Consider the following 22,741-nt stretch of genomic DNA (forward strand, 5'->3'; position numbering starts at 1 on the left):
CCTCCGCCTGCGAAACCTCCATTTATCATGTGAACATGTCTTTCAGGGGTTCGCGGGTTTGTTCGGCCCGATCTTCGTTGTCTCCCCGCCTTCCTTCCTGGTCTTTCTCCTTTCTCTGCTATGTATCTGTCGAGTTTTCCTTCTCTGGCTAGCTTTTCTATAACATTTTTAGGTCGTAGCAGTCGTTAGTAGAATGACCGTAGTTTGTGATATTCACAGTATTCGGACCGATCTCTCCCCGCTCTTGTGTTTTAGCGGTCGGGGCGGTGGGATCTTTTCGGTGTGGCATACTTCTCTGTAGACGTACGGGAGGGAGGGGGGTGTAGTTGTGGTACTTCCGTGGCTTGTCCGAGTTGGGGTCTTCTTTCTTCTTCTGTTCCCGATCCGATCTCGGAGTGGGTAGGTTGATTCCTTCCTAGAAGAGTCTCTTAGCTGGGAGGTTTCCTCCATGTTGATATTTTTCTGCCCGCTCCTGCACCTCGTATAGGGAGGTCGGATATCGTTTGGATAGGGTGGCTAAACGGTCCCTCTTTTAGGCCGTTTGCTAGTCCCATGATAGCTGCTTCAGTGGGCAAGTGTTGTATGTCCAGGCTTTGTTGAATCGCTCCATGTATTCTCGGAGAGTTTCTTGGTTACCTTGCTTGATCCCGAGTAGACTGGGGGCATGTTTTGTCTTGTCCTTTTGAATAGAGAATCTTGTTAGGAATTTTTGGTAGGTCTTCGAAGCTGGTGATTGATCTTGGTGGCAGATTGTCGAACCACTCATGGCTGACTTGGTGAGAGTGGTGGGGAAGGCTTTGCGAATTGCGTCGGAGGCGTCGACTAGGTACATTCTGCTTCTGAAGTTGCTGAGGTGGTGACTTGGATCGGTGGTGCCGTCGTAGATCCATATCGGTGGTTTGAAGTTTCGCGGTACCTTCTCCTTCATGATCTCTCGCGTGAAGGGATCATGGTTGCCTTCGGGGTGGTGCCGCGTTGTTCGGTCTTTCAGGTTGCCTCTATTTTCCGCAGTTTTCTTCTAATTCTCTGCGCTTTCGAGTCTCCCTTCTCAGATCTTGTTCGGTTTCTTTCTGCTTCTTTATGTCCTCTTCGAGTTGTTTCAGTCGGTCTTGTTGTGCCCGGACTGTTTCTAGAATCTCCGAGTTCTTCTCTTTTTCGGAATTTTGCGGATCTTGTTGGGAGTGATGTCTTTGGGCGATTTGTTTGTTTCCTCCTGGAGTGCGTGGTGATAGAGGGCTGTCCGGTCGTTCTCCGGTGTCAATTTCGTCCTCTTGTTCAGATCGTGGTCATTGTTGAGAGGTCGTCCGCCATGATAGAGGGATGACTTCCAGGTCCCCGGCAACGGTGCCAATGTTCCGGGGGTTACCTGAAACGTGTAGCTCGGTCGTCTGGAGAGGCCCGAGGTGGGGGTTCAGGGACCGAGCTTGATATGCAAGTGGTTGGTGGTTGTACCTGCAATGCACTCCGATGCTTAAGTTAGCATGGGTCCAAGCAGATATGTGTAGATGTGGAATGAATGCCATACCTGGGTGCTCCAGTGTATTTATAGTAGTTTGGCCGTGATCTTCCCTGGATAAGATATTCTTATCTTATCTTATCTTTCGGGAGTTTTATCCCTATCTTTGTGGAACCGCCTTTTGCTAGGCCTTTTTCGGCCTTTAGGTTTGGGCTGCGTTCCTTTTGATGGGCCTTTCCTTGCTTTATTCGTCCGAGGTCCGACTTTTAGGCGTGAGCCTTAGGATGAGGTCGGACCTTTTATGAACTGGCCGAGTTTGGAGGAGCCCGGTCAGTGTATGAACACTTTCCATAGCTCATAAGGAGTTTTCTTTAACCCTTTCTAATAATTGTTCTATTCAAAATATAACATGCTGTGTTCACAGCTTCAGCCCATAAAAATTTAGGAATTTCATTCTCACATAGCATGGCCCTAGTCATTTCTTGAAGGCTTCGATTCCTTCTTTCAACCACCCCATTTTGTTGGGGGGTTCTAGGGCATGAAAATTATGAGAAATCCCTAAGTCATCACAGAATTTCAAAGTCTTGATTTTCAAATTCTCTTCCGTGATCACTTCTCAAATGGGCAATTTTCAAATCCTTTTCATTTGAATTTTTACAAAGGGTGGAGAAGGCATAAAATGCATCATTCTTATGAGCAAGGAAGAGTACCCAACCAAATCTAGAGTAATCATCTACCACCACAAGACCATAGTATTTTCCTCCTAAACTTTGAGTTCTAGTAGGACCAAAAAGATCAATATGTAACATTTCTAATGGCCTTTTGGTTGAAATTCCATCTTTTGATTTAAAAGATGATTTTACTTGTTTGCCCAATTGGCATGCATCACAAGTAAGATCTTTATCAAACTTGATGTTTGGAATTCCTCTAACCAAATTTCTCTTGACTAGCTTAGAAATTTGGTACATGCTAGCATGACCCAACTTTCTATGCCAAAGCCATTTTTCAGATTCAAGAGAGGCGAAGCATGTTACATTTTGTTCCTTTAAATCCTCAAGAGTTAATCCATACACATTATTACATCTTTTAGCTTCAAATAGAATATCCCCAGTTTTCTCACAAACTACTAAGCAAACAAGTTTCTTAAAAATAACTTCAAAGCCCAAATCACACAATTGACTAACACTAAGCAAGTTATGTTTCAAGCCATGTACAAGAAGGACATCATTTATACAAGATGAAAAGTTTTTACCCACTTTCCCAACAGCCACTATTTTTCCTTTTGCATCATCACCGAATGTGACAAATCCTCCATCATATTCATCAAGCTTTATGAAGAAGGTTGTCTTCCCGGTCATATGCCTAGAGCATCCGCTATCCATGTACCACATATTTTCTTTCTTCTTGGATGCTAGACATACCTACAAAATAAACTCAAGTGACCTTAGGTATCCAAATTTTCTTGGATCCTTTCACGTTAAACCATCTCTTATGTCCCAAATCATTGTAATAAAAAACAACTTTGTAAACTTTGTCACCAATCATTCTTTCACCAAAGAAATATTGAACTGGAAAATGACCACTTCGGTTGCACAGTCTACAAAATCTTGGAGTTGCAGTTTTGTTAAAGTGAGTTGGGTCTTGATATTTTACATCATTTGAAGATGAAGCAATATTTTCAACATGTGATTTTTCAGATTTATAAAATCCCAACCCAGCTTTATCATAAAGAGGTTTTTGACTAGCCAAGATTTGGTTCAAATTTTCAGAACTTTGGGTGAACTTGGCTAAGTCATCTTTAAGTCTTTTAACCTCTTTGAGCAACTCTTCATTTTGCTTAAAACAGTTCACATATGCAAGAACAGAATGGTCACTTTCACAGCTTCTAACTTGGGCTTTTAACTGCTTATTTTCTTCCACAAGATCACAAGCAGCTTCGGCCTCTCTTAGTTTTTCTTTGAGGAAATCATTTTCAGCTTTAAGAATGAAATTTTGTTGTTCAAGATCTTGATTCTCAGTTAGAAAACATCTTATTTTTTCAGAAAGGTGATCTATCATAAGATGAAGGTCTTCAGTGTTAGAGTTTTGAAAGGATACCTGCTCTACCTCATTTGCCATGAGACAAGGCTGTGACTTAGTCTCAGATTCTTCATCATCATCATCTGAGTCATTCTCCAAATCTTCCCATGAAGCCATTAGTCCCTTTTTCTTTTCCCTTTTTGGCTTTTCTTCCCTTTTTAACTTGGGACAATCAGATTTGAAATGCCCCTTTTCCTTGCAATTGTAACAGATTACTTTGCTAAGGTCCTTCTTCATCTTTCTTGAGCTGCTGCCTTTGCCTCTGAGTTTCACCATTTTCCTGAATTTTTTGCAAACAACACAAACTCATTTTCAGAAGAATTATCACTGGATTCATCATCCAGAGGGTTAGTCACAGAAGAAAAAGCAATTCCTTTCTTTTTTGAGTCCTTTTTTAAATAACTGTTTTCAAAAGCTAGAAGATTTTCTTTCAAATCATCAAGTGTCATGGAATCAAGATTACTGCTCTCAGAAATAATTAAAGCTTTTGTTTCCCACTCTTTAGTGAGACATCTCAGCACTCTTCTCACAAGCACAGAATCAGAATGTGTAATTCCCAGAACATCTAAGCCAACAATGATAGTGTTGAACCGTTCGAACAGCTCATCAATGGATTCTCCTTCCTTCATTGTAAACATTTCATATTCTCTATTCAACATATCTGTCCGAGTCTTCTTTACAATAGTGGTTCCTTCATGAGTGATTTGTAGCTTGTCCCAGATTTCCTTTGCCGTTGTGCATCGTGATACCCGTCGGTACTCCTCAAAGCTGATAGCACAGTTGAGCAGGTTTACTACCTTGGCATTTAATTCTACCTTCTTCCTATATTCCTCGGTCCATCTTGCTTCTGGTTTGAGAGAGACTACCCCTTCAGCACTTGTGGTAGTTGGAAATTGAGGCCCTTCAAGAATAATCTTCCAAAGTCTGTAATCTATAGCTTGTACAAATATCTTCATCCTCTCCTTCCAATAGGTATAATTTTTCCCATTGAAAAGAGGAGGTCTGTTGCTTGATTGTCCTTCGGTCAGATTATAGGACACCACATTTGCGCCACTGTTCTCCGCCATGAGGATCTTTACTCCAAGCTGCAAAGCTTGATCTCTTTGAGACCAAGCTCTGATACCAATTGATGGTTTCAGTGGCTAAGAGAAGGGGGGGTTGAATCTTAGCCCCTTTTTGCTTGCTAACACTTGCTGGACTTAGAAGAGATTTTTCTGTTTTATCTCGTCCCTAGCCACGAGACATTTTCATTTTGTCTCGTCACTTGACACGAGACATTTTTTATTTTTCATCTGAACAGTAAAAACAGAATTGAAGTAGGAAGAAAGAGAGAAGATTACACCCAGATATATCCTGGTTCAGCTGCTAAGTGCAGTGCAGCCTACATCCAGTCTCCATCACAACAATGATGGAATTTCACTATAATCATCCAGATTACAAGTTGTAAAGTGCTAACCCAACTTACAAGGGGATTCCCACAGAATCATGAAACACAACACAGATGTACAAAGGAACTCTAAGACATCTATGGCTTTTTCTTTTAATTTTGCACTCTCTGCCTTTTTCCGCTCTATGGCTTTTTCTTACAAATCTCACTGTTTGCCTTTTTACATGAGACTCAAGACATGACAAAATTAAACAGAAAATACAAAACAGAAAACATTGAAGGAGAAGAAGAACTGCTAGCTTAGGTAGCTCTGAGAACTCTGTGCCTTGCACTCTCAAATCTTACTCCTTGCATCAAACCATGACTGTTCACCCCTTTTATAGAGAAGTGAAGCCTTCACGGTTGAAACACAAACCCGAGCTCAGCTTCTTTTCCTTCACAACAAAACCGGTTCGGCCACTAAGAGAGAAGAGGTAACTCATGCAAAAACCAACATGCAAATACCTCTAGTCCTTCCCTGGTCATCACTCTTCATCAATCCGAGCACTCAATCCTTGGCTTCCTCTCCAAGATGGATTTCTGGCCCTTGATGCTTCATGATGATGATGACTTCATCTGCTTCGATCTCTGCCTTCAACTATCACTTCGCCACTCTAGCTACTCCCTGTGGTGGTTGATCAGAATCAAAGACAAGCCACGCCTCCAAGATCTTCCTTGCTGGCCGAATCTTCATTGTCCATTTTTGAGCATGAAAAGCTCAAGATAACCTCACCAAATCTAACCATATTTGGTGAATATCTCAGCCACAGCTCATTTTTATTTTAGTATGTTTTCTTGCCATCATTAGCTTGATGGTCTTGTAGCTTGTTCTTCCCTTGCTTCGGTAGCTCCATTTTGCTTTCATGGAAGCCATTGTTTCCTGTGTAACCGAAGAGAGAAGGAAAGAGATGAGAGAGAAGAGAGAATGTGAAGAAAAAGTAATTCAAAGTGATTAAACAAATTAATTAAAGATAGCTTGCTTTTTCTTCCCTGGGTGGCGTGTAAAGTTAATGCCATCAATCATGTCAATGATCCTCTCTCTCATATTTCCCATGCACTTATCAAATTTATTCTAATAAATTTGAAATCCATCATGATGAGTAAAGGAGTTCCGTTGGAATCTATGGAACTATGCTTTACATGCTTAGTGGATTTGGATCATGCATAGGGAACTCTCATCAAATGTGAAGTTGGGCTTAGTTGCAACAATTATTAATTTTTGGCCCAATAATAATTCAGCTCTACTTTGTTGGTTATAATCTTTGAAATCAAAGTTGAACTAAATTCACACTTGGGTTTTGCAACATTTCTTTTGTTTTTTGTTCGGCCCAAATTATAATTCAGCTTCATAGCATGAGAAGCATGTAGCAAGGCTAGTTGGGCTTAATCCAGAATTTCATTTTCGGCCCAAATAAAATCTGCACCACAAAATTAATTAAGCAAATATGAGTTGAGATCAAATTAATAATTTTGTAATTAAATATGTAATAATGTTTGTTCATCATCAAAATTAAATAAGAGTTTTCCAAACTCATCAGAATCTTTGTTGTGCATTCAATGGTTAATATTTTGCTGTTCACTTCTCTTCAATGGTTTTTCTTCATATGTCTTGTTTTGGTATGGAAAGAAAATTAGAATGAGAAGAGTAAAAGACCAAAAGTTTGGAAACCACTAAAAGAGAGAGAAAAGTGGCGCTGATGCCTCTGATGATTTGAAACAAATATTTGAAAAATGTACTAGTGTTACTTTAATTAATAGTATGGACTTGGGCTAGTATAATAGAACCATTTTTATTAATTATTAGAATGGGCTATTTGTTAACAAGAGCAACAATAATTCAAATATCTAATACAGAGTGCAGTTTTTAATTATTTTAATTTATAAAATTTTGTAACTTATATTTTTTTTAATATTATATATAAAAATAAATTTAATATTATTAATTATTACTATTTACTATTTTTTTTAAATTTTGGGGGACCATGGCCACCTTAGGCGCCCCTTAGATCCGCCACTGATGTAAACGGTCTCTCTGTAGACATGATACATGACAAAGCACAATGGCGTCGTTTGATTCATGTAGCCGATCCCACTTAGTGGGACAAGACTTTGTTGTTGTTGTTGTTGTATTATTATTATTATTATTATTATTATTATTATTATTATTATTATTATTATTATTATTATTATTATTATTAGTCAAATAACAAAATATTTTATTTTATAAATTATATATAATAAAAAGATATTTTAAAAAAATAATTTAAACATCAAATTACTTCTATATCTTCTCTATTAGATATCCACTTAGTGGACAGACCTTTGTTGTTGTTGTTGTTGTATTATATTATTATTATTATTATATTATTATTATTATTATTATTATATTATTATTATTATTATTATTATTATTATTAGTCAATAACAAATATTTTATTTTATAAATTATATATAATAAAAAGATATTTTAAAAAAATAATTTAAACATCAAATTACTTCTATATCTTCTCTATTAGATATAGATAAATAAGAATTCAGAAATAAGATTTTGATTTTAACGAAAAATCACCATGGCATAGACTAATATTTCTCGAGTTTCTTTTCACAAAAGTTTAGAACCATTTCGTCCATTATTCATAAAATAATTAAGCAACCCCTGCATATAAAATTTTTGAAATCCATATAAATTATTTTTCATTTATTTTCAAAGTTGAATTTATAATTTTATATATTTATACTCATATAAAGAAAGATTTTAGTTCACATACATTCAAGTAAAAATAAATAATGAAACCATTATTATGTAGGTAAAATATTAAATATACCAATTTCTGCCATTTTCAGTCATTAATTAATACAATAGAAATGCATATATATCATGACAATCAATATATATCAAAGAATATTCAAAATGAACATTTTAGTCCAACCCTTCATCAACGTAATCCCAAGTCTTCCCCATTCCCTGGTCATGGATGTAACTAATTAAGATTTGTGGTAATTAACAATAATGCAAGTTCTGGATGAGCACTCGTGGTATGCTTCAATCATGAAATTAATGTCGTATGACAAAAGGAGCACCACATCGAGAGTTCCACGCAATGAATGAAAATAACTTCATGCATGGGTTAGAAAATAATTTCATTTCATTAGCCTTTGAATGAGTCAAATGGTGAGAAACAACTGGAGTAATTATCCACTGCTGTATTTAATTATGTTAATAAGAAAATAAAATTGAAAATATTTTTCAGATCGAACAAAATAAAATTGTGATATTATTATATATTGTTATCTGTCAATATAGATTAAGATTAAATAATACTTATATTACTTTATTTATTTACATTATCTCCCTAATCCTCTTAGTCAAGCATGCATTTAGGAAAGGGTTGGAAAAATTGTAGATTTGAAGACTTTGTAAAAAGAACGTATTTGTTGGGATGAATTGATGGTATGATATTGTGCTACAACTCTTGCTTAACAATATAATTAATTAATTAACAACTACAAGCAGAAATGCAGCTTTATGCAACTAGAAGCATAAGAGTATATATTCTGTTATGTTTCACAAATGCATGCAAGTGTGTGATATTGATATGTCTTATGCTTTCCCTTTCTCTCAACCAAATACATTAACTTAGAATCCAGCTTTACTGCCAAAACTGCTTCTTACTTTCCATTTTTCTTCATCAACTTCTCATCTCTGTAATATACTAACATCTCTTTGTATAGCAATTAGCTTCTCTGCTTTCAGCTGATGGCTTAGTTTGTATTAAATAAAGAGATTAGTAAAGATATTGACAAGTGTGTGCTTGTTTAGGAGTTGGGACACTAAATTAAACAGTAGAATTCAGTGAGAGAGGTGGAAACTAACGTGTAGTGTTGTTGAACTTGCAAAGGATGAAATGATCAAGGTATTGCAGGCCATGCCATGAGAAATGATCGATTGATGTCAACTGATTTGTTGAGAGGTTCATAAGATATAAAGAATTCAAATCATTAGGGCTGTCAAATGGGCCAGCCCAGCCCATTTAAGCCCAAACCGATTAGCCCACGGGTTAAACGGATTAGCCCATTTAAGCCCACTTTGTTCACGAGCCTAAATTTTATAGCCCGGACCATTTATGGCCAGCCCAACGGGTTAAATGGGCTGGCCCGTTTATCTGTTGAAATTTTTTTTTTTGAACTTTTTTTGAAAAAAAAGTTAAAAAAGTCCAATTTTGAGGAGAAAAACTAGTGTATATATTTGGACAAAAAAATCCTGTTTGGCACAAATAAAAGCAAAGTTCTAGTAAACAACTAAATACATTTGATTTGAGTAACTATTATTAGTGAGTGTTAGAGAGAGTTTTTTTTTTTATTTTGTACTCTAATCTTATATTGTATATGGGTTGGGTTATATTTTGGGCTGGGTTTAAGGATTTTTTTTATCTTGCATAATATATAATATTGGACTATTGGTCTTTTTGTTATTTTTGTACGGGTCGGGTTATTTTTTTTTTCCCAATGATGCTGGGCCAAAATCTGAAATTTCAATTTAAAAAAAAAAACCAAATTTTATGCGGGCCCCCATTTAGCCCGCGGGCTAGCCCATTTAACCCGCAATTTTTTTTCGGGTTAATCGGGCTCAGCCCGAAATTTAAATGGGCCTGAATTAGAGGCAAAAGCCCGCCCATTTAAACGGGTAAACGGGCCAGCCCAATGGGCTTGGCCCATTTTGACGGCCCTACAAATCATGTATCCATTTGGGGACTTTACCTTGGAGCTTGTTATTGGATAAATCAAGTAAAATCAACCTTGGAAATTTTCCTGAGAACTTTGGAAAGTCAAGAATGGTGTTGGAAAATAAGCGCAACATGTACAAATTGGAGAAAGTGTAATTGGCATTGACATCAGATTTTAGTGATATTGATTCATAGCCTGAAAGAGTAAGAGACCTCAAGTTCTGAAGTTTGGAGAAGAGTGGAAAATTGACAAAACCACCATGGTTATCTGATGACAAACACAATTCAGTGAGGTTCACAAGCTTGTTATCTTATGATATTGTGGTACAACGTTGCTTATTGTATTTGTAGGGCCATAACCACTTTCAATGTAATTGCAACTACTTTGCACTTCAACTCCAACACCACTTTCTTAGGTAGGCTTTTGGTGTTGGGTCACTTGAGTTATTGCATGATATTTCAAACTGATAGTTGGCCCATACAACTTTATTAAGTTAGAAATTACGACGCATCTCGAGTAGTCAGTTCATTCGTCTACTTAAACAAGTGTTAAAGGTTTGAATCCCACTTGCTACATACACCGATCCATTGGCCAACCACAGATCCATGACGGATTAGAATATGAAAAAGCATCATTTTACTAAATAAATTTTGCTATCAAAACTTGTCAATGACACAAGAATGATGAGCATGAAACGCTAGTCAGATTGTCAACGTCATCAAGTATACATTAACACCATAGTTCATAAACATACAACAACATAATTAATTTAACAACTACAGGGTATTCTGTTATGTTTCCAAGTCACAAATGAATGCAAGTGTGATATGTCTTAGGCTTTCCCTTTCAGCTGATGGTTTAGTTTATATTAAATAAAGAGATTAGTAAAGATATTGACAAGTGTGTGCTTGGTTAGGAAACAGTGGAATGAAGTGAAAGAGATAGGGGAAACAATTATAATACTACCATGAAACATAATTTTCTTGCAACATCATCATATATATGTAGCAACACACTTACAAATTATAAAACAAGACTTGCAGACATTTAAAGAAAAAAAAAATACAATCTCAAAACAAATAAAATATAAAAAGACACAACAGCAATAACCAACATCTGAAACAAATTCCCTATGCAACAATGAACTTGAGAGTGGCCCCAAGAAGAAGAAGAAGTTGTGGCCATTAAGTTGTTCTTGCACGCCGATTTCCACGCCTCCTTCTTTTGATTCTTTTGCCTCCAAAGATGATCACAAGCCATTGAGGCTTTCCAATTGAGAAAACACAGCATCCCAAGCCAATTCCAAGCACCATTCCACATGCATATCCTATTGCCACTGGTTTCCAACCAAACCCAAATTTGTCTTCAGCCTCAGAAGAAGGTGGATCTTGTTGCAAAGGGACATTGTTGTTGCATTGAATTGACAATGGCAATCCACATAACCCCATGTTTCCCTCATAGGAATCATTTGAAAATGTATCAAACTGTTTTCCTTTGGGTATTGGTCCCACCAACTGGTTTTGGGAAAGATTCAAGACTTCAAGAAAGTTGAGATTGGTCAATTCTGTAGGAATATCCCCAGTAAGCATATTTGAGGAGAGATCCAATGATTCCAGTTTTGTCAAATTTCCCAAAGAGTGGGGAATATGACCAACAAGTCTATTATGTGAAAGATTGAGATTTTTGAGTATATGAAGCTCCCCAATAACATCTGGAATCTCTCCTTCAAATTTGTTTCCTGACAAATCTATATTTACAAAGTCTCTGGGAATTTTTGAAAAAGTGGTACTAACTCCTTTAATTATTGAAGTCATAGAATCATCTCTTTCTACTTCAATAATTCCGTCTCCTCCAAGGTGGAAACCAGTGTCAATGTAATAATCCGAACTAAGCACTTCATCATCCACAATCTTCATGGCTTGAAAATTTTTAATGTATGCTTTTGGTAATGAGCCACTAAAGTTATTGCATGATATGTCAAAAACAATCAAACTTTGAAACATATTTTCAGACTTCAAATTTGCAATGGGACCATACAACTTATTGCCTTGCAAGACTAGTATTTCCAAAAGTGATATATTCTGAAGCCAATAGGGAAATGTATCTTCAAATTGATTATTACCGAGATTTAATTCCTCAAGATTCCACGAATTGGACAAAGATTTCGGCAATAAACCTTCGAACTGGTTGTCATTGAGAATCAGTGTCCCCAGTTGAAGACCATTTAAAGTATCTGGTAAATTGCCATGAAGTTTGTTCATTTGTAGATCCAAATTCCTAAGGGATGAGCTATTGGGAAGGCACTGTGGAAATGTTCCTGTGAATCTGTTGTGGGACAAGTTGATATCTCTCAGACTTGTTGCATTACAAAAGAAGGAAGAAATGTCATCATCCATCAAGTTGAAACTAAGATCAAGGTCTTCAAGTTGATACCATGAGAATTGACCCATTGATGTCAACGAGTTATTTGAGAGAATCAAATGATGTAATGAATCTATATCATGTATCCATTTGGGAACTTTTCCTTCAAGTTTACTATTGGATAATTCAAGATACTCTAACTCTGAAAAGTTTCCAGAGAATGTTGAATAACCAATAATATTGTTTGAACGCAACTGTAGTGCCTGCAAATTGGAGAAAGTGTAATTAACACTTGTTTCAGAACCTAGCACTAATGAATTGCAGCCAGAAAGGGAAAGATGGCTCAACTTTTGGAGTTTAGAGAAGAGTGAAAAGTGGACAGTATCACTCCAGTTGTGTGGTGATAAGCACAAATTTGAAAGGTTTACAAGATCAAAAATCGATTCTGGAATGTTTCCTTGGAGCTCATTGTTGCACAAGTCTAGATACTCCAAGGAATTTGATGTAATTTCATTTATGTGCCCTGTGAATCGATTGTTTGATAGATCCAAAGATCTCAAAGACTTGAGGGATAAGGCCCACTGCGGAATTGTCCCATTTAATAAGTTGCCTGTTAGGGTTAAGTAAGTGAGATTTAAAAAGGCTACTTTGTCAGGTAGTGGTCCCTCAATTTCATTATTAGAACAATCCAAGGAAGAGAGTTGAGTTAAAGCAAATAATGAGGATGGCAACTTCCTTTGGAAATTATTATCCGAAAGGCCAAGGGATTGCAAATTGGTTAGCCTATCAAACACATTTGGAATTTGACCACTAAGCTTATTGAATGAAAGATCCAAGTAAACAAGATGATGAAGGTTTGAAAGAAATGATGGGAACGAACCAGTGAATGCATTGAATGAAAGGTCCAAGTCAGTGAGATGCTGAAGGTTTGAGAGCAATGATGGGATTGAACCATTGAGTCCATTTCCAAACAACTCCAAAGAAGTTAGCTGCGTGAGGTTAGAAAAGGAATCAGGGATTTGTGATCCTGGGAATTGACACGATGAAAGATCCAAAAAACTAAGAGAAGTACTGCAATTCAAATTTGGAACATGGACTTGAATGTTGCTATTTCCAAATAGATTGAGCTCATAAAGGTTGGGTAAACAAAGAATGTGACTTGTCAAGTTTCCGCTTATTCCTGTAAAATGAAGACTAAGAGTAACCAAAGAGAAAGAGAAAGACCAATTGGACAAAGGGTTTGGTGTTAAGCTAATGGAAGACATGTTTGTACCATCCAATACAACTACACGCAAAGCTGTTGCATTTTGCAACATTCTTTTCCAACTTGTTTCTTTCCACATCAAATCATCATTCAAAGAGAGATCAAGTGATTGTAATTTGGAAAGGTGTGAGATTTGGGACGGAATTTCACCTTTGAATTGACAATGAGATAAATTTAAGTGTGTGAGACTCACAAACCTACCAAACTGAGATGAGAATGGAGAATGATTGAAAAAATTGAAAGCAAGGTTGAGTGTTTGGAGATGAGTAAGATAAAAAAGAGTGCTATTGGGATTTATATTACCAACAAGTGCACTGCAACTGAGATCAAGGCCAATCACGTGACCAGACACAGAGTGGCACGTGACACCCATCCATGAGCAGCAATCTGTCCCATTTTTCCACGTACTCATCTTTGGATAAACATGGGGACACTCATACTCATAATAATAATTATTATATTCAAAAAATGTAGTATTAAAAATGAATTGGATCTTTAAGTGAAGCAAAGCAGAGCTCTCTTGGGAATGGCATAAATGCGAAGACAAACATGCAAAATGGAACATCATAAACATATGCACACACATCACCACTCTAACAACCAACAACACCAAATACCCCATTGATTATTGATTGAGCTTTTGCTTATTGTATGTATATATGGCTTACTTGAAAATGGGATTGGTATGTCACTCATCAATTAGGATCCATCTATTTATAGATATTTTTTCTAGCTGGAATTACAAGCACCTATACCCAGCCAATGCATGATTTCTAGATTAATATTCATACTATTCCAATCTATCAATGTCCAAGACTAATTCATAATTTAAGTTTAGTTTTCTTCTAACCGGAGACCCACATAATTTTATTTCCATGATAGAAGGCATTTGTGGATGAACTTAGCTTGACTCATCAAGCATTTAATTTGTCCATGAATTCATTTAATTTGTCCAAATTAAAATGGATAGTAGAAGCTAAAACTAAGGTCAATATTGGTATTATATATGGAAATCAATGGGCATGGGAAGAAAAAGAAGTCCATGACAAAAGTGGCACAATCCAGGTCCATGTTAAGAAATAATTCCATTTGATTAGTCTTTTTTCTTTTTCGACAATTTTTATTGGCCTTTTTTGTTTGGGCTAGAATATTGCTTAGCCTTTGAGTGAGTCAAATGAGAAAATAGTTGGAGTGAGAGGCTGGTATCGTTTCTTTGAATTTTGGTTTTGTTGTTTATATTTGTTTATGGGTATGAATTATGATAGCTGTGGTACATGGGTCTTGGAGTAAGAAACCTGACTCCTTTTTTTTTTTAATTTCTTGTTGTAATTATACTCACTGAAATATACGCCATAAAGAAAAAGAAGCAAAACTATAGATAGTTTATTTTTCGTTTTAAATATAAAAATATTTTCAACTTGCATTGAGAATTGGGACCAGCTATTACTTGATGATGGATACCAGGAATTTAGTATCTTTTTTATCAAACTATTTTAGATTGACATTAGTTAAAAAAAAAAAAAGAAGAAGAAAACAATCAGATTGTATTGGAGATATTCCTAATAGTTTGGCAATTGTTGTAACATAATTACCAAAAGAATGAACATTCAAAGCACCTTACCTCCTAACCGCTAAACAAAAAATCAGATGCGTGCTCATATAATACCCGTGCATAATAATTATAGTTGTTCTAGTCTTCTAGATACTTGGAAGGTGGAAGTGAAGAAGTTTTGGACCAATAAACTCACACATAATAGTGTGAAATAGTGAATATATATGTTTTTTGTTAATAAATATTGTGAAACGAAATAGAATTATCTATGTATTTTATTATCTATAATAGTGCGCCATTGCTACCACGTGAGTATAAAAATAATATAATTTTGGATAGTAAAATATTTATTATTTTTTTGAATTTTCATATAATCTTTATCATAAATCCTATCAAAATAGACGAAGTTTCACTTCAAAAGTTATTATTTACATAATGATCTTTTATAAATAAATACAACACAGTAGGTAACGATAAATTATAAATATAAGTATCACCATTAAATTTTATGTGATAAATTGATAAAAAAACATCCGATATCCACCATTTACTATCGTAAAGGTCTTAAAAATCAAATTAGTTTTTCTTTTCAAAGATAAATTAGCTCGAGATCAAAATTATCAGGACTTAATTATCACTTTACATTTTTAACTATTTTACTTCATATTGTCAGATTTTTGACCCAGTTATACATATGACTATTTCTTCCTCTTTTCAGTCATTATATTAACACAATATAATAGACAAACATTGCTTTATATATATATATATATATATATACTTCATCGCTTCGTCATGATCAATAATATATGTCAAAGACTATTTCAAAATGAACAATTTTTTCCCAGCCCTTCAACAACGCAATCCCAAGTCTTCCTCATTCCTCAAGCAATGGATGATGTAAGATTTGTGGTTAACATCATAATAATGCAAGTTCTTTTCATAAGCTTGGATGATGAGCATTCCCGTTATACTTTAATCATGAAAATGAACTTAACTTGATACATTATTATCAATTATGATGAAATTTTTAGGAGAACAATCTAAAATTAAATGCTTTGTTCGTTCATATTAATCATTTTAAAACTAACATTACAAAAAAAAATGTTTGGAAGGAATATAATATTATAATGTGATATCAATTATAGTTAATTAAGGGATTTCACTTAACCCATCTCATCAGATTTTCTCCATTATTCTCTTGCATGCGTTGTTTGTCTCAAATCTTTCTTTAGCTGTGTTGTTAATTTTTGCCTTTAATTATTAACTACATACTTTTATATATGAGTAAAATTTACAATACTAGAGTAAGACTTGTGCAATAATGTGCGGATGATAATCTAATGATAGTATATAATATATTTTAATAATTATTATATTATTTAAAAATTAATTAAAGTATATGTAAATTAATGTAATATTTGATTGTATTTTTTATTTAAAATATTTTATAGTATAAAAATTTTTTATATTAAAGTTATATATAGTTATATTTTCATTTGTTTTCATTTTTACATTTATTTTAGTTGACGAATTTAGTCTTTTTATATAATATTTGTCTTTTTTTATTTTTAGTTGTTGTTGAGTCATTTCTTTCTTCTTCTTGTTATATGTTCTTGTGAGGACATATTCTTTTTGAACTGTTGACTTGTATGTATTTTTTATTATCTTTTTTATTCTGTTTTTGTATGTATAGATGAATAATATAAATTATTATTTTGAATAATTAAAATTTTTGTAATATTATCTGTTTTATTTATTATAATAGAAATTAAATTTTAGTATTTTTTATTGGAACAAATGCCTTGATAACCATATATTTGTAAGATCTTTTTCCATTCAAATTTTCAGTTATAAGTATATGATATTTGCATTATTATATATATAAATTAAAAATAAATTGTATATTTATTTTTTATTCTTTAAATATTAATTTTATTCTTTGTATTTTTGTGACTTTTCTTATGGCATTTACTTATTTTTTTTATCTTAGTGCATGCAATTTTTTAATGACATCTATAATAATAATAAGAATATTTTTTAAAAAAATATTTATTATGTGTATATAAATATTTTTTTGTGCCAAATTTGAGGTTGTTTGTAGAAATCTTCAACGATTGGTGTGAGAATTTGTGAAATGATATAAAATAATGATAAAAGTCTTATCTACAAGATATAAATAGGTTAAATAATATAGAATTTGAGTATTTTTAACTTAATTCGCTATGATTAATATTATTATTGTGATACATTATAAATATTTATTGGATTATTAGTACTTTATATTTTCATTAAATAATAATATGTAATAAATTTAATAATTATAGGGTTATAGTTTTAATTATTTTGTACATAATTTTTTGATAAATAAATGATAATAAATAAGTTTTTGATTTTATAATTAGTTCTAAAATAATTTATATAATTTTTAAAATAAAAAATTATATCATAAAAGATTTTATAGTATAATATAATGATATAATATAGTATAATAAAAAATGATTCTAACATTGTATTTTATATATATATATATATATATATATATATATATATATATATATATATATACTTACTTAAGTAGAATTTTTTGATACAGTATAAAAAAGAAAATTAACTTTTTTATAGTTAATTTTGATAAATTAGATTTAAACAAAAAAAACATATAAATACAAAAGTAATATATTCGCACTCAAAAAGGTTTGACTCATATAAATTTTTCTTTAAATTTTTTTTTTGTCAAATAAAATTTTACAATCATTTATATAAGTTAAAAAAAATAAAATTATAAAAAAATTAGAATAAATTTAAATATTTATAATAATTCTTTTTAATTTAAATTTGAAAGACTTTATAATTTATAATTTAATTTCTAAAATTAAAGAATCTAAAAAAAGATATATTATATAGGTTATTTTTTGATTTATAAGTTATAACATAATAAAATTATCAAAATAGAATAATATTTTAATAAACATAGTTATTAATGACAAAGAAATAATAGAATAGTTTTTGTTACAAAATAATTTAATAGAGATATTAAATTTATTAATTAAAATATAATACTATTGGATGTTATTGATCAAATTGATTATTAATATTAATTATAAGGTAATATCAATTGATATTCTTGAATGAATAGATTAATTAGAAGCTAATATTAGTGGAGATACTTAAATGAATAGAGGCAATTCAATTTAAAAAAATTACAGCATAGAGAAAAAGTTTATGTGACAATAAAGTAATAGATGAGATGTTAATTTTTAATTATAGTAAAACTTGTATATCAACTTTTATATAAATAAAATAGATGAAGCACTTCGTATTAGTTGTTTTATTATTTCATCATCCTAATTACCTAGTAATGACTTCAATTTTAAGTTATCACATAATTAGATAAAAGACTACTAAATTTATATTCTTAATAATAATTTTTATTTTTTACAGTATTTTACATTCCAACAGGTTATCGAAATTTTGTTTAAATATTTGTTATTAGTTAATAAATTATTACATACACAAAATATGATTTGAACTCCTAAATATTTATTTAAACAGACAAATAAATTAATTATTATTCGACTAACTAAAATTATTTTTTACAAAAAATAAGTCTTGTTATAAAATTAGTTAATATAAAAATACGCTTCTTTTTCTGTTTTTCATTTTATTAAAACACAAGTTTGTCTTAGTGAGAAAGATTTATATTTTGAAATATGGGAAAAAAGAAGAATAAAATAAATGAGAAGATAATTGTCCATAATATATATAGAAGACATTTTGTGGCTATCCTAATTTGGTTGACTGAACGAGCATTTTGTCGATGAATTCACGTTAATAGTTATATGTTTGTTTCCAGTGTTTCTTCCAAGGACTAAGGAACAAATTATATAAGACGGGAATATTATTATAATACAAAAGCTGAAACCTAAGTCAATATATAATACAAAAATGTTATACGTGGAAATTAATGGGCATAGGAAATATATAAAAGACGTCCAAGACAAAAGAGATCCATGCATGCAATGAATGGAAACTACATATGAAAATACATAGCGTTATGGATGAGTTAGAAAATTATTTCATTTTAGTCTTTGAATGAGTCAAAGGAGAAAAAGAGTTGGAGTGAGAGTATTCAAATTAATAAAAGTCTACAAAACACTTGTGCGTATAAATTTTTTTCTATAAATTAACCTTTTAACTGATAAAAACAACTTTGGAGTCAACTTTACGTCAATATTATGACTAACATTTAATAGAAAGCATAAAACATTTTCAACAAAGAAACATTTAAAATTTAAATTCGACAAAAAATTATTTTTAATGGATTTCATTATGACCTTTATTTAATAATTTGTTATTATATTGTTGAAATTGACTACTGTTCATATCCTGACCCAATGATAAGGTCCAAGACCCAACGAAAGGCTCAATCCAAAGGATTGAGCCTCACCCTACACCGACATTCAATCTACGAAGTCGGTGCCTACCACGACTTGCTCTAAAGAAGTCGGGAGCAAGGGATTGGCTAGCAGATAAACCCTCACTTAAGAGGATAACTGCCCCTAAAATCTCTCTAACCACTTCCAGGAGCAATATCTCAACTTCCCTAAGATAAAGGGACGGTTATTCCCCTTAAAAGGCGGAACTACTCCAACGGTGGTTATGGGTTCACCACTATAAATACACTGACATCCCTCAGGTATCTCTAAACCCAATACTCTCTAGACCTACTTACACCCTTGCTGACTTAGGCATCGGAGTGTCTTTTCAGGTACCACCCCCCATTCTTTCACATACACAACTCGGAGGCGGCTCCCAGACGTAAACCAAGTCGGAAACCACCTTCCTCTAGCACTTGGGCCTCACAAACAAGCCCAACCACCGTCCGGTTCTAGGTAAGCCCCGGAACATTGGCGCCGTTGCCGGGGACCCGAGAGATCAACCAGTAATGGCGGACAACTCACCAGAAGATGGACATACAGCGTCTGATTCCGAGCAAGAAAATTCAGATACCGGAAACAGTGACGCAAACCTGACCCTTCATCAAGGAACCAGCGACCAGCATAAAGAATGCACCTTTGGGCTCAAAAACCCAAAGGCAAATTCCTCGGAAGGACGAGAGTCCGGAAAGGAAGGGCCACCCCATGCAACCGAGCTAATGGGGCTGGTCCACGGCCACCAAGGTCGTTTGGAGCAACTAGAACAGGAACTAGAACGACAATGAGAGGCAGAGCGAAACCTTAGGAAGGAAATAGAACGACGAAAAGAGTTGGAAGAAAAACTCACAAAGTTTGAATCCTCCCTTAAAACCCGAGACTCCCGCGGCAACTGAGAAGAGTCGCCATTGGAAGGAGAGGACCCGTTCAACGAGGACATAATGAGGGCGAAGGTTTCAAGAAACTTCAAAAGCCCTGAGATGAACCTTTATGACGGAACCACAGACCCAAAGCATCATTTAAGCAACTTCAAAAGTCGGATGTATCTGGCTGATGCTTCTGATGCAATACGTTGCAATGCTTTTCCGACCACCCTGTCAAAAGCGGCGATGAAGTGGTTCGATAGCCTCCCTCCAAGGTCGGTTACCAGCTTTGAGGACCTCTCAAGAAAATTTCTGATGCGATTCTCCATCCAGAAGGATAAAGTAAAACACGCACCGAGCCTCCTGGGAGTTAAACAGGAGGTCGGGGAACCTCTGCGTGATTACATGGAAAGGTTCAACAAAGCGTGTTTAGAAATTCAAGATCTGCCCACAGAGGCAGTTATCATGGGATTAGTAAATGGACTTAGGGAAGGACCCTTCTCACAGTCCATATCAAAAAGGCACCCGACCTCTTTGAGTGATGTACAGGAGAGAGCGGAAAAGTACATCAACATGGAGGAAAATGTCAGACTGAGAGAGTCGAGTTGGCGATCTGGGCAACCTCCCTAGATAAAAGAAAGGGAGAGGGAGCCCAAGAAGAAAGAAGACCTCGGTCTCAACAGACCCAGGACATATCACTCTTATACTCCTCTAAAGGTTTCTATAGTGGACGTATACAGAGAAATTTGCAATACTGAAAGGCTGCCGCCTCCTAGGCCCATTAAAAATAAAAAAGGGGGAGTCGCAGCGGTTCCTGCGAGTACCATAAAATATATGGTCACTCAACAAACGACTGTTATGACCTCAAAAATGTGATAGAAAAGCTGGCCAGAGAAGGGCAACTTGATAGATATCTCATGGAAAGGTCGGACAATCATGGGAAGAGAAAGCGAGATGACGCAGATAGAAGAGACCCACCACCGCAGACTCCGGAGAGACATATACATATGATCTCAGGTGGATTCGCGGGAGGGGGACTCACCAAGTCCTCTCGCAAGAGACACCTCAAGCGAGTCTACCAGGTCGGGAGCAAATCGCCTGACCTTCCTACCATCTCATTTACAAAGGAGGATGGGCAAGGAGTAATCCCTGAACACGACGATCCAGTGGTGATAACCATGATCCTGGCCAATGCCCATCTCCACAGAACTCTAGTAGATCAAGGAAGCTCGGCGGACATCCTTTTCAAACCCGCATTTGACAAGCTAGGGTTGGATGAGAGGGAGCTAAGAGCCTAACCCGACACCTTATACGGGCTAGGCGACACGCCAATAAAGCCATTGGGATTCTTACCCCTTCATACTACCTTTGGAAAGGGGGAAAAATCCAAAACTCTGAGTATAGACTTCATAGTCATCGACGTAGGTCAGCATATAATGCCCTAATCGGAAGAGCTACCCTAAATCGACTCGGAACAGTGGTATCCACCCCCATCTCTACATGAAATTTCTGACAACAGCGGGGGTAGCAACGGTGCGGGGAGACTAGAAATTGGCAAGAAAGTGCTACAATGAAAGCTTAAACCTGAGGGGAAAAAGCAAAAAGGTTCACACCATAGAGCTCGGCGGTGCAAGGGCCAAAGAAGAGTTGCAACCACAACTAGGAGGAAAAACCGAGGAAATACAGGTCGGCAAAGAGGAAGGGAAAAATACCAACATAGGAGCCAACCTAGGGGAAACCCTGAAGCAACGGTTGACTAAGCTCCTAAGAGACAATTCTGACATCTTTACTTGGAAAGCCTCTGACATGCCTGGGATAGATCCCGAGCTTATGTCCCATAAGCTCTCGGTGTATCCAGGATCCCGACCTGTACAACAGCGAAGGCGCAAGCTCGGCCCGAAACGAGCCCTAGTGGTGGAGGAGCAAATACAGGCACTCCTAGAAGCCGACTTCATCAGAGAAGTTAAATATCCAACATGGCTAGCAAATGTAGTGCTAGTCAAGAAGCAAAACGGCCAATGGAGGATGTATGTCGACTACACTGACTTAAATAAGCATGTCCCAAGGACCCTTATCCACTCCCAAGTATTGATGCTCTAGTAGACTCTAGCTCGGGGTATCAATACTTGTCGTTCATGGATGCCTACTCGGGATATAATCAAATCCCTATGTATGAGCCAGACCAAGAGAAAACATCGTTCATCACGCCCCGAGCAAATTTCTGCTACGTGGTCATGCCATTTGGACTAAAAAATGCAGGGGCCACATACCAACGGCTGATGAACAAGGTGTTCGCCCCCCACCTCGGGAGCTTAATGGAAGTCTACGTAGACGACATGCTAGTGAAAACTAAGGAAGAAGCTGATCTCTTAACAGACCTCTCGCAAGTCTTCGACACCATAAGGTTGCACGGGATGAGGCTAAATCCCGCAAAGTGTACCTTCGCAGTGGAGGCCGGAAAATTCCTAGGGTTTATGCTGACGCAAAGAGGGATTGAAGCCAATCCCGATAAGTGTCAAGCTATACTGGAAATGAAGAGCCCGACTTGCTTAAGGGAGGTTCAACAACTAAATGGCCGA

At 35.1% G+C, this 22,741-nt stretch overlaps 1 protein-coding gene across 1 annotated transcript; it reads right to left on the reverse strand.

Annotated features, from left to right (window-relative positions):
• Window positions 1-10,654: 10,654 nt before the first annotated feature.
• Window positions 10,655-13,982, reverse strand: LOC130940664 (receptor-like protein 53). The gene has a single exon (XM_057868874.1). The coding sequence runs from the start codon at window positions 13,931-13,933 to the stop codon at window positions 10,871-10,873; it is 3,063 nt and encodes a 1,020-aa protein (XP_057724857.1). The 5' UTR covers window positions 13,934-13,982; the 3' UTR covers window positions 10,655-10,870.
• Between the last annotated feature and the right edge of the window lie 8,759 nt (window positions 13,983-22,741).

Source organism: Arachis stenosperma, chromosome 7 (genome assembly GCF_014773155.1).
Source record: "Arachis stenosperma cultivar V10309 chromosome 7, arast.V10309.gnm1.PFL2, whole genome shotgun sequence".
Lineage (NCBI taxonomy): Eukaryota > Viridiplantae > Streptophyta > Magnoliopsida > Fabales > Fabaceae > Arachis > Arachis stenosperma.

Bases quoted from the DNA above. Each gene is read 5' to 3' on its own strand.
- LOC130940664 (XM_057868874.1), bottom strand. From the start codon at position 13,933: ATGGGGTATTTGGTGTTGTTGGTTGTTAGAGTGGTGATGTGTGTGCAT.